Source organism: Abramis brama, assembly GCF_963993115.1.
Source record: "Abramis brama genome assembly, chromosome: 20".
NCBI lineage: Eukaryota > Metazoa > Chordata > Actinopteri > Cypriniformes > Leuciscidae > Abramis > Abramis brama.
In genome coordinates this window covers 13589219-13602897 of record NC_139982.1, presented here as the reverse complement: position 1 = coordinate 13602897, position 13679 = coordinate 13589219, and the positions used below count along the sequence as shown (strand labels likewise).

Below are 13679 nucleotides of genomic sequence, written 5' to 3'. Positions count from 1 at the left end.
ACTTTAAAGCTGTTAATGATATATAGAAATGTGAGGAGCTGCTCAAAACCCTTTTCCAGCTGCTGTTTCCTAAACGTTCGTTATATTTTGTTCTTAAAGAGAGGTTTGTTTTAAGCCTGGGTCATTAGCTGTCTGTCTTTCTGCAAGGATGTCCTCAGGATATTACCTGCTTGCTAAAGGTAAATAAGAAGGTTTATGTTATGCAGGGTTCAGTTACATGTGTACTGTAAATATTAGCTCTTCACTGAGTTACTCTTGGAAGGACGCCTGTTTGTAGGATTCAAAAAATGTTGAGGAAGCAACTTGCCAAGATAAAAGCTTCTAACAATTTGAGGCAGTCAAGCGACAGTTGCTAGCATTTTGAAAAAGTAGTTAGCTACACGCTACTAACAAAAACTAGCTACACAGAAGCCATTTAAGTCACTCAATGGGATAAATATTAGCCATGTAGTTACACAACATGTCAACTATACAACTACACAACACGTATCAAAAACATCTGAGTGACATTTACGCTACTGATATCATTGCTACTGTTTATATAGCAAACAAGATAGCCTAAGCTAATATTCTTTTTGTATTCTTGATGCTTCATCTTTGACATGTATTTGATTTTGAAAACAAGTGTGTGTTTAAATGAAACACTTTTCACAAACTTTACCAAAATCAGCTCAAAAATTACTTATTTAATTAAAAAAATGGGTGACATAGGTACAACAATTTCTGGAAACTTTATCCCGCATCCAAAAACAAAGTAAATCCAGTACGTCGTTGATGGGCTGAGATGTTTGTTTCTTTGATGTTTGTTGTTGAACGCCAAGCACAATTGTCCACGTGTTTTGCGATTTTTGTGTATACGTATGTTTGCAATTATCAGGTTGTATGTTTTTTAAGTAAAGGGCGAATCTTGATATTGGCTACAGCTGGATCACTTGTGTAAGACCTTCAACTAACAAACTTAAGTGGAAAACAACAACGGAGCCTTACTGCCAACTCCAGGACTCCAATCATGAATCTTCCTTAATGCTTGTGCCAGAAAAGATTTCTGTGTGTTTAGTAGAAAGGCAAAATGGGATACAGGTGGTGCTTCACCCCTGGCAGTCATTACGGTAAAGGGCTCAATCATTATTTAAGGTCTTCTCTCTGTGCCTTCTATTGAAAAGTCTTTAAAACCTCTGCTTGAAATGAAACCACAATGGCACACTGGCGTACTGTGTGGTCCAAACAGGGGCCTGTAAACCGAAAGGGGGCGTTGCAGATCCAGTGAAGTCTGGATTTGTGAGCTAGAGGTTTGTAATAGGAAGTGTTGATTTATGATGGCTCTTATGGAGTTGGTGGAGAGAGAGGGAGGAAAGGGTCAGAGGTGAATGGGAGTGCTGGGTTGTAAGTGGTCGCACATTAAGGAGTCAGATGTAATTGTAAGATGAGAGGGGTGGAAGGTACGCTGACCCCAAATCAGGACAGAGAAGACAAGACACATCCACACATACCAGCTAATTGGAGTATAGAAGTACCATCACCAATGAGTCCTAAGATGAAGTTTCTAAAATGAAGTTTAAACTACAGTATGTGGATAATTATTATGCAAATTGATATTTTGATCTTTTTTTTTTTAAAGTACATTTTAGCAATTCCAGACCACACCTTAATCTCAATAACTACTATTAATTTTGTATTAAATTATTTATAAGTGTTAAATAATTGTTAAGGAAGGCTGGAAGTGAAAAACTATTATATTCAGGTGTGCATAATTATTAAGCAAGTTTTCTTTTACAGGTAAAATGGGCCAAAAAAAAAAGAGATTTAATTCGCTCTGAAATGTAAAAAATTACTGCTCATGGGAAGGATGCAATATTAATGCAATATTAGAAATTGCAAAATTAAGACGTGACCAATGGACAGCAAAACGCTCATTGGTTCAGCAGGGTCATACAAACTAGCTAGAGAGCATAGGGTTTTTTTTTTTTTTTTTTTTTTTTGATCATTTCTTATCTCACCTTGTGAAATGAGAGTCAGACAAAAAAAAATCATGTTTGCTGTTAGTCTGACACGTCTAGTACTAAATTCTCACAAGTATACATAAACAGTTTTGGGTAGATTGCTTACAAATTGGAGTGAATACAAATTACATGATGAAAACTGTATAATCTATTACATTACACATTTTAGGGAATATAATCTGATGATTATACTTTTAGATTACTTTTGAACAGGATAATCTTGTACTATAGTGATATGAAAAAATACAAAGAGAAAAAAATATATATTTTCAAAGTGCATTAAACAGGATTTCCCATAGGGTTGTGAAGGAACTGCTGGGGGTTTGTAAGTTGATGGAAAGCTAATAATTAAAGCTAATAATTAATTACACCATAAAAATCAATTAAAAAATTTAAATAAAAACTGGCATTTTGCATTCTCTTGGTGCAAGGTGTGATTGGTAATATCTTAATATCCACCCATAATATCTACCCCCAGCAGTGAGGAAACGATAAGCAATAATTAAAGAAAAACAGAAAAGACGGCAATATGAATGACCGCTAGAGCACTAATTAAACAATAACATCTTCAAGCGAGGCCTCATTCAGAATCAACCGATGTATAAAAGACTCTTTATCAAAATCTCAGTGGTGGGCTACAGTATAGCCTACTATTTACACACGATTTTTGAATTCAAACAAATATATGAAATAACGCTCCCATTTAAAGTGATGCTGGGATTAATCATCATCCGCTGCCAAAACCACTAGAAATTCCTGGCTTGAAAACCACAGCGTTTAATATGCAGTGGCCATGGAGTTGCCTGCCAGACGCTAGTGTTTGTATATGACTCAGAGAAATACTTCAGCGTTATATACGTTTAAAGCGAGGGAAACAGCCGTGTGGTCTCAGTAGTGAACTCTTAATCACTGTTACATCTCTGCTGTAATCTAGTCACGTTAGAGGCCTTAACACATGTGTAAATGCTAGTCCGGCAAATTAGCCCAAAGCGCTATAAGGTTTCCACAAGCGCTGATTAGCCAAGCTTTGATGTAGGCTGAAGCTGAGCTCGGGTTTCAGGTCGAAGGCCGCGGGTTGAACTTGAGCCCTTGATTCAGAAGTATGGGTCATTGTGGAAAGCGTGACCCAGGGGCCAAACTGAACAAGAGATGAAGGGAGGCACTACGACTTTTGCTTTTCACTAGCATAGCGCTCTGACAACAGAACAAAGCAGAGTTGTAAAAATGTTGAAGAGCTTAAATTTCATGCTGGTTTTGTTTTCCATTCAAGGAGGAGTGGACTATGCATCAGTAAGTTTACGTTCGTGTGTGTTTGTCCCTGAACGTGTGGCCGGTAGTTGTAACCTAGCTTGCTAACAGAGTTATAATCATCTTTGTTTGTTGGTTGAGAAGCTTTGAGGACTCAATAATTCTATTTAGCAATGGAAAAGTGTGTATCAAGTGTGTATTTAGATTCGAGTGTTGTGCTTAATGCTTTTAATGCTGTTGGTAGCAGCAGCCAGAAGCACCAAGCCCATTAAAACTAATGGTTCCTCTCAGATGTTTGAAAAAAAAGAGAGAAAAAAGTGGATTTTAAAATGCAACTTGAGGAAAGAAAAAAAATAGAAAAAAATAATAATAAAAATTAGACAATTTTATATATTTTTTTTTTTTTTTTTAAAAACCTGGTGCCTCATGGAAGGAAAAAAAATGGGGGGAAAATGAAAGCAAAAAAAAAAATTAAGAGAAGTGGATTTTAAATTTAACTTTAAAAAATGGTGTCTTTGATGATGCTTTTTTTTTTCAATAAAAAAAATTATAATATAAAGCAATGCTCTTGGTGGTTGCTTCCTATCCAATACACATTCAGATAGTTATATGAATTATATGGAAAAATCCCCATCAACTTCTCCTGTCGCAGACTTATTACTGACTGATATCTTTTTCCACACAAACACTTACAGATATACAATCAAATCCTTGTATGCTCTCACAGATATCAACTCCCCAACACCATCCACCCCCTCTTTTGAGCGACCAAAGTAAACACACTTAGCTGGCTGCAATCTATTCGTCTTGACAGTGGTTTTAAGAGCTTTGGCACTTGGAAAATTCCCTTGATCAATACGGTAGGCTGCTAAAATGCTCTTCTAAACTATTTTAGGGAAAGTATGTGGTTATTAAGTGTGTTTCTTTTCGCCTCTTCCCTCACTTTCCCATGAAGATCTTTCCTTGGATTAAGGTTGAGCTGTTTTACAACCACAAGTCAAGCAAATGTTACTTAACCTCATCTGTTTTTCTGGCTGTAGACGTTACACAGCTCGTTGCTTGCAATACACTTTTTTTTTTTTTTTTTTCTCCAATTATCACTACAGCAACCAATGTAAATATAAAAAGCTAGAAATATTATATAAGTACGTAAATACAAATATTTGGCCAACAAATTGCGACTACACCGCCATGTTGACCATGTTAACGCATGTCTTGCAGGGGTACAAACCTCAGTACTCAAGGGGGCGATAGAGTTCCCTTCAAAATGTTTACGTCATTTCGCCAGACATGTTATTTTTCAAGATGCTAGCTATAAAAATGTCAACTTTAACCCTGTAGAGGACGCTGTTGTGCACTTTAGCGCCACTCGTTGTGGCAACACTGAGAATGCCATGCGAACTGAACAAACATCTGATTTAATCACCTGCAAAACAGCTGACAAAAAAAAAAAATTGATTCTGTGTCTTTTTGTATCTTCCCTCAATATTTAAATTTAGCCTCTCTAAATTTAGCTTTGTCTTTAGATGTTTCACACTTGACTTCTAAAGCTGACTTTAGAATTTGAATTGTCTTTTCTTTTGAACCAAAATGGCTCCCATCAAGTTGTCATCTGCAAAGTTGATCTGTTTGTTGTGGTTGAGCGCGTCTGTAGGTCTCAGGAGAACGCTTTCTCTGCAGCGCATATCTTGTGTGTTTAATGAGCTTCACGCTCCTCTCAGTACGTCTCATTTGCATGTCTTGCCGGGCTGACAGACTCTCGGCGGGATGACTTGTTTTTTTTAGTTTGACGTCATTGTGTTCCTGCTGTGCATCGAGCAGAGCGGTGACAAACTTTCACATTGGTATCTTCTCTGAATCCGATGGACGGCTGCGGAGACGTGACCAAACACTCAGATTCTAGGCTTTACTTAGAAAAAGATTAGATTAGGATTTGGGAAGGGGATGCTGGACCTGTATCAGTGCCTGGTGATGTGTCATGGTTCAGGCTGACTTGGATGCTAAATAAAACTAACTGATGGTGGTACACAGTACGGGCTGTCCTTGGGGTCCTAGGTGTGAGTGCGCACATTTAGGGGTTTTGCACTTCAGCCCTCTTTAAAAGTCCCCCTGTAGTCAATAATTGTAGCCCTTAAAACTCATCTTTGATCACCAAAATTACATATTTAAATGCTTTTTCCTCAAAAAAAAAAAAATCTTCATGTCTTAAAATAGCTTGAATGTAACTCTACACCCTTGCCTCATTTAGTATACACGGTTCTATGAATATGCAAATGAGCCCCGCCTCCACTCACTCACTCTAGCTCAGAGATCCACTCGTTGACGATCACACGTTGATCTGATTGGTTAAGGTAGTTTGTGACGTCAGAAACACCAGCGATTTCAAACACTGTTTTTGAGACTGTCTTTGATTCACTGCAGTTTTAAAGAGAAAATACTCAGCAATGGTGTTGACTTAATAACAAATAAACAATATTAAAAGCTGGATTTTCACCACAGGGGGACTAGAACCACATGGTTTTCATTCAAGGTTTGCTTTTTAGAACCCAAAACCCTTAAATATTGGATGATAATGATAATAATTATAAATTGAACATTATTATGATATTATAATTTTTTATTTTATTATTTTCTTCATTTCTGAAGGACGCCCGTCTTGGAACCTGATTTTACCAGGGCCAACATGTTCCTGGAACAAATTCCAATCAACCAATCAGATTTTAGGGACAAGTTTAGTCTTAAAACCAGGGTTAGGTGCTTCTACATCAGTGTTATTCACCTGTCATTTCCCTCTGATTTTAGGGATAAGTTATGGGCAGGGTTAGGTTTAGGAATATGGTTAGGATTAAATTTTCGGACAGGAATGTTGTTCCTGGATTGTCTCTAACTCAGCAAAATCAGGACGTGCTACCCAAGACGGTCAGATTTTTAGAACCCAAAACACTTGAATATTGTATGATGATGACGGTAATAATGATGATTTATCAATAATAATAATAAATTTTTAGAATATTATACTATATTTTTACTTATTCATTTCTTCATTTTTTGAGGAACAAGACAGTCTTTTTAAATCCTCCAGTCTTCATTTTCAAAGGTTGAGACTCAGAAGAATGATTGCGTAATATAGTCTTGATCTGGGTCCAGTAAACAGCCCATATCTGTCCTCGTGTGAAGTTTTTATTAAGAAGCTCACACACATACAAACAACACATTCACGTCTGCAGGGAGTGGCACTGAGCTGCTGAAAACAAGAGGACTTCAGCCGCCGTATCTCATTCTCAGTGTGAGTTCTTTTTTATGACAGGCCGCTGAAAGACACGGGCCGTCTCGTTGCACAAGCCCTTCTTTAGAAACAGATTAAGTGCGCTGTGGCCCAACTTGTTTTACACAACTGACTTGTCACACACACAAACAAAGACATACTATAGTCATAATTATCTATATAAACAATATAATATATTACAATAGATTTATTCTAATCCACAACCTAGTGCTAAAAGAAAACTTTACATTTTTAGAATTAATTTTTCATTCATACATTTTTTTCTCTCTCTGAGGGTGTTCCAATGAGGTTTTGTCAGATTTAGTTCACTTTTGAGGAAAAATCTGGATTTTTTTTTTTTTTTTCAATTAAGTTTTTTTTTTACTATTTAATATTTTGAAAAATAAAACACATTTTAAATACCAGATCTGAAATCACGTAATGTCTGTCTATCATCAAGAGCAAACAAAAGACCATTTTAGTTGCTTACAACTCGGGCTGCATGATTTTGGAAAAAACCCACATTGCACACTTTTTTTTTTCTGCGATATATATTGCGATATGAAAACAGTTTCACCAGATGAATAGTTCTATGTGAAAAGAATTAATCACTGAATGATTGAGGTGATTTCAAAAGGGGAGTGAATCTGCATAGAAAATAATAAACAAATTACATACATAGATAAATACAATACAACAAAGATACAAATGAAATAAACAGTGCCTTATGTTTTTCAGGTAAGTCTTCACAGTATTCAGCTACGGAAATGTAATAGAATGTAAAATAACACTGCATAATCTTCACTGAATAAATTAAATTTAATTAATCTTTGTTAATTTTAGCTTTCTATTTCAGTTTGATTAACAATGACACATTCAGCTGCAGGTTTATTAGGCTACTGTCACTTTAAGGCCGAATGCACTGATCCAATATAATTATACGAATCAATTTTCTTTCTCAATTGTGTAAGCCATAACAGTATGTGACGACTGTGTTTACGAGAATACTCACCGAGATGGGCATTTTGACATAATTTTGCTTGTGTGTGTGTGTCTGTTCAAGCACAAGAGAACTGAATTCGATGCTCTGTGTGTGAATGCGCACAGAAAACAGCGTGACTTCCGAATCCAGTTCTGTTTCGCATCATCTTGCGCTCAAATGGCTTAAAATCGCTTGAATGTTTAAACTGACAGGACCTAAAATGTGCAAATGATAAACTTTCACTCTATGATGGTTAAAGATGTCGCAATTAATCCGAGAATCACGCGTTTCGAACCGTGGTGCCTTTTTCCGAACGGATCGCGTATCAACTCTGTTGTTATTAATATTGCAACCATTTTTCAACCAAAGTCTTGGATACAAACTTAAGCACGTTGTTTTTCCTGCATTCCCCAGGCCGTTCCTCCTCCTCCCCCCGCTGATGGAGTGGATGCGTGTGGCCATCGTTCACGCCGAGCACCGCCGCAGCTTATTGGTGGACAGCGATGATGTCAGACAGACAGCACGGCTCCTCCTGCCTGGGTTAGACTGCGAGCCCAGACTGCTAAAGTAAGACTTTCATATCATAAAACATCCTGACTGACAATGAGTGAAGAAAATCCTAGACTTGCATGGAGGAACATCAGCTAATAACATAGAGACACAGAGGACTCTTTTGATAATCAGCTAAAACTCCCTAGAAGCCACACCATAGCATCACACGAAAAACACCCTCAACACCTTAGCAACCATAGAGCAACACCCTAGCAACATTCAGAATACCTTAGATACTGTAAAGCAAGGGGCATCAAATTTCATGCTGATTTTAAAGGTGCTTTGTCAAGTTCTCCAGCTGTGGTGACCTTGTTTTCCAAGTATATTTTTTATTGCATTTAACAAATGTTTTTATCGCAACCTTGTTAGACTAATTAAATCTGTTTTAAAATGTCAACTGACACAGTCAGGCACTTAAAGTGCCGCAGAGCTGAAGGTATCAGACATGATCTCATGCTGACTCTTATGTGACTTGACTGTATTAACACATTGGCAAAGAGCCGCAATGATCCTCATGCTGATGTCAAGGCTTTTTCTTAATGATTTGAAAACACTTGAAATTTGAAAACACTTGAGGAAAATCCAGCACTCCACCCATGAAAGCATGTAATGACCAACACTATCCATTTCCTCACTCACTCACTCACTCTCTCTTTCTCATCCACTCACTCACTCTCTCTCATCCACTCACTCACTCTCTCTCTCATCCACTCACTCACTCACTCTCTCTCTCATCCACTCACTCACTCACTCTCTCATCCACTCACTCACTCTCTCTCTCATCCACTCACTCACTCTCTCTCTCATCCACTCACTCACTCTCTCTCTCATCCACTCACTCACTCTCTCATCCACTCACTCACTTACTCTCTCTCTCATCCACTCACTCACTTACTCTCTCCTCCACTCACTCACTCACTCTCTCTCTCATCCACTCACTCACTCTCTCTCTCATCCACTCACTCACTTACTCTCTCATCCACTCACTCTCTCATCCACTCACTCTCTCTCATCCACTCACTCACTTACTCTCTCATCCACTCACTCACTCTCTCTCTCATCCACTCACTCACTCTCTCTCTCTCATCCACTCACTCACTCTCTCTCTCATCCACTCACTCACTCTCTCTCTCTCACTCACTCTCTCTCATCCACTCACTCACACACTCTCTCTCATCCACTCACTCACTCACTCACTTTCTCATCCACTCACTCACTCCCTCACTCTCTCATCCACTCACTCACTCTCTCATCCACTCACTCACTCTCTCATCCACTCACACTCAGTCACTCTCTCTCATCCACTCACTCTCATCAACTCACTCACTCTCTCTCTCATCCACTCACTCACTCACTCACTCTCATCCACTCACTCACTCACTCTCTCTCATCCACTCACATCCACTCACTCACACTCATCCACTCACTCACTCACTCTCTCTCTCATCCACTCACACACTCACTCACCCACCCACTCACTCCCTCTCTCTCATCCACTCTCTCACTCACTCACTCATCCACCCGTCCACTCACTCACTCCCTCCCTCCCTCTCGTCCACTCACTCACTCCCTCCCTCTCGTCCACTCACTCACTCCCTCCCTCCCTCTCTCTCATCCACTCACTCCCTCCCTCCCTCTCTCTCATCCACTCACTCACTCACTCACCCGCCCACTCACTCACTCTCATCCACTCACTCACTCACTCACTCTCATCCACCCGTCCACTCACTCACTCCCTCTCTCGTCCACTCACTCACTCCCTCCCTCCCTCTCCTCGTCCACTCACTCCCTCCCTCCCTCTCTCTCATCCACTCACTCATCCACTCACTCACTCACTCACTCACTGACAGTCACTCACACAGTCACTCATTAATTTCACTCATTCACTCCCTGTCATTGTCACTCACTCACTCACTCACTGTCCTCCTCCTTGTATCTGCGTGTTTACTAACTCTTCTCCTGTCTTTTGTAGGCCGGAGTGCTGTTTCAGTTCCTTCAGGCGTCTGGATGCCAGAGCGGCCACAGATAAGTTCCAGCTGGACCTGGGCTTCCGCATGCTGAACTGCGGCCGCACTGATCTGATCGGCCAGGCCATCGAGCTGCTGGGGCCTGATGGTGTCAACAGCATGGATGACCAGGTACCGTAAGATCAGAACACCACTTAACTACACATCATTCTGTTACACGGATGTGATGTTGTGGATCCAGATGTTCAACTCTGCTCTCTCTGCACCCGTGCAGGGTATGACCCCGCTGATGTACGCCTGCGCCGCTGGAGACGAAGCTTTAGTCCAGATGCTGATTGACGCCGGAGCCAATCTGGATGTGGCGGTATGTACCACCAGTTGCTATATTAGTCTGTCACTATTTTTGGATGTTAAGGCCTGTTTATACCAAGTTAAATGGGATTAAATGTCAATAAAATATTTACAAAGCAAAACTGATGCCAAATTAAGCATTCTTTGAAAAAAGTTATTTGAAAAAAAGATATTCTCAACTAGAGATTTTTCAAGAGATCAACCAAGTCTATGGACAAAAACAATATGCGTTTTTTAAATTTAAAAATCTTTTAATCTTTCAAAAATGTTTTGATAACCTGTTGTGATATATATATCCGTTTCTAAAAAAAAAAATATCCATAAATCTATAAAAATAAAAAATACCGTTTTGAATGGGGAAAAAACCTTACTTGAATTAATTGTTTTGCATTTAACCAAAAATTCTCAAAAAAAAAAAAAAAAAAAAATTTGGACAAGCAGCTGAACAATTAATAATAAAAAATAAAAATAAAAGCTAGCCTATGATTGATAATTTGTCAGATTTTTTTTTTATTGTAATGTTGTAAATGTTTTTTATGAAGAAATGGATGAAAGCTGACAGTGTTTTTGTGTTCAGGTACCCGTTTGCTCTCCCAAACACCCTTCAGTCTACCCTGACAGCCGCCACTGGGTGGCGCTCACGTTCGCTGTGTTACATGGACATATATCAGTAGTTCAGGTAAAGAGCTGCTTGCTTTTTTGTTTTGTTTTTGCCTAAACCAGTCAAGCGCAAACCCCACAGCTGATTCTAAAGATTTCATTGGTCATCCTAGTCACAACACTGAAACAAATACTAACCCTAGCCTTAGTATAGCATATGCTACTACTTAGATATGCTACTACTGACATCCATGTATGTCTTACAAAGAAGTATACTTCAAGTTAATTGAATATTTTCCAAGTATACTTTATGTAGCAAGTATAGCCGACTAAAATCAATGTACTAGTAATATACTTGCAAGTGTACAATTTCAATACATATTGGAACTAAACTGGCCAATTTCTTAGTTTATAAAAGTATGCTTTTAAGTGTACTTAACAGTGGTAAACTTGTTCCATCAAAGTTTTTCATTTGTACTGCAACTATATTGTGAAGTATACAAGTGAACTTATACTGTTATTTTACTAGTTATAAGCCTGGTTTCACAAACAGGGCTTAGATTAAGCATTAGGCCTTAGTTCAATTAAGATAATTTAAGTAGCTTTTATAAACATGCCTTGAGGAAAAAAACATTATTGATGTGCATCTTGAGAGAAAACAATGGCATTGGCATACTTGTCTGTGCAAGTTGATTTCAGTTAAAACAGCTCAAATATGCTTTTTAGTCTGGGACTAGACAACATTGCCTTGTCTGTGAAACCGGGGGATAGACTTCTAGCCCACTTTTTAGTTAGTGAAAGTACAAGTATACTCTCAGTAAACAAATTTTAATAGTTTATATACTCCAAGTACACTTAAAATGTTTCTTAAAGTGAACTTAACATTATGCTTAAGTATACTACACGGTTTCTAAATTTGTATTAATTTTAAATGGACCTTTAACAGTACTTTAACACAAGTATAGGCCAAATGTATTTTTCAGTAGAAGCAAAGCATACTTAAGTATAATTTTAAGTCTATCTCTGATAAGTAGCCTACCTAAAAAGTAGACTGAAAGTATACACTTCTCTTTAGTATAAAGTATGTATACTTATAACCCTAACCCTAACTATATCACACTTAAATAAACTTCTTTTTTGTAAGGAATGTAATATTGTTAAGCCACACAATGTAAGTTTGATCCTTGTGTTTATTGTTAACTGTAGTTTTTGCTGTTACTTTCTTAACATGAATACTTGTCTGTCTCTTCAGCTTCTATTAGATGCCGGGGCAAACGTGGAAGGAGCAGCCGTGCGTTACGGACAGGAGAGTAACGCCGAGACGCCTCTTCAGCTGGCGTCTGCAGCAGGTGTGTGTGTGTGTGTGTGTGTGCGTGTGTGTGTGTGTGTAGCACAACTCCCTCACTCGATTCAGCCTCTCTCTCACAACCTCCACCAGCTCAGATTTACAGCCTGCCAGGGAAGGCTGGTCACTCCCATCCCAAACAGGAATCCCTAAAAATATGGCCATGTGTTGGCAGACCGGAGCCAAACTGTAGAGGCCACAAACTGTACGAGAGTTGACAGAATTGGGTCAGGAAGACGTGTTTTGCAACAGTTCAGAGTGTTTAAAACCTTTTATAGATGTGGGGACATTCAACAAGAGGTTCTGCAACATTCAAAGGAGTTATGTTTTATTTTACCTTTAGTAAGTAAAAGGTTTGGTATACGTAACCACTATCTGTCCTACTTCATTCTAAATACCTCACTGTGACCAGGTGGGCCAAGTTTCTGAACTTCAATAGGCAATTTGTATTGTAAATGTGGGCGGTAATGTTAATATTTCACTTTTCTGGTGTCAGAAATCTAAAGAGTAGAGTAGATCTTGGACAATGTTGTGAGTTCTTAAACTTAGAGCATGTTTTCCTAGTACATCAAGCTCTTTTATCTCTAAAGATCAAGGAAAAGTTGATTCCTCAAGACGTGACCCTTCCAAGATCATTACAGTAATGATCATGAAGTGTGTTCTTTTCTTTTATTGTGGTTCTCGCTCATTTACTCTACACTTCTCTGCAACCTCACCATCTGTTTCTTCTTTCCTTCTCCTCCGGTCACTCTCACAGGGAATTACGAGATGGTGAGTTTACTGCTGGCGCGGGGGGCAGATCCCCTGCTGAGGTCCCAGGACGGTCACGCTCTGACATCATCTCTGTATGAGGACATGAACTGCTTCAGTCACGCTGCTGCACATGGCCATAGGTAATGCCTCCCATCATCATACGAACACACTCACTCCTCACGAACTCTGAACATCATCAGTTATTACAACAAATACACAGCTGCATTACCACATAATGATCTCATATTTAGCAAATATGACACTGCATATGTGTCATCTACAGAATATCAATGTCAAATCATGGTGAACGTGATTTCACCAAGTACCACATGTTCCTGGATCAACATCTTTGTTGATCCTGGAACAATTTTCCAATCAACCAATCAGATTGAGGAACAAGTTTACAGTTTATGTCAAGTTTAGGCTTAAAACCAGGGTGAGGTGCTTCAACATCAGTGTTATTCACCTATCATTTCCCTCTGATTTTAGGGAAAAGTTATGGGTAGGGTTAGGTTTAGGGGTAGGGATAGGGTTAGGACTAAATTTTGGGACAGGAATGTTATCCAGGATCAACAAAATATGTTGATCCAGGAACATGTCTTACTTGGCAAAATCA

General features: G+C 38.8%; 1 protein-coding gene across 1 annotated transcript in view; it reads left to right on the top strand.

Annotated features, from left to right (window-relative positions):
• abtb2b (ankyrin repeat and BTB (POZ) domain containing 2b) overlaps positions 1-13679 on the top strand; it is a 53332-nt gene that overhangs the window by 34925 nt on the left and 4728 nt on the right. Inside the window, exons 4-9 of the mRNA XM_084095456.1 lie at positions 7910-8062; positions 10020-10185; positions 10289-10378; positions 10943-11044; positions 12218-12314; positions 13068-13203. Coding sequence (XP_083951582.1) covers positions 7910-8062; positions 10020-10185; positions 10289-10378; positions 10943-11044; positions 12218-12314; positions 13068-13203 — 744 coding nt within the window. The remainder of the gene's footprint in view (positions 1-7909; positions 8063-10019; positions 10186-10288; positions 10379-10942; positions 11045-12217; positions 12315-13067; positions 13204-13679) is intronic.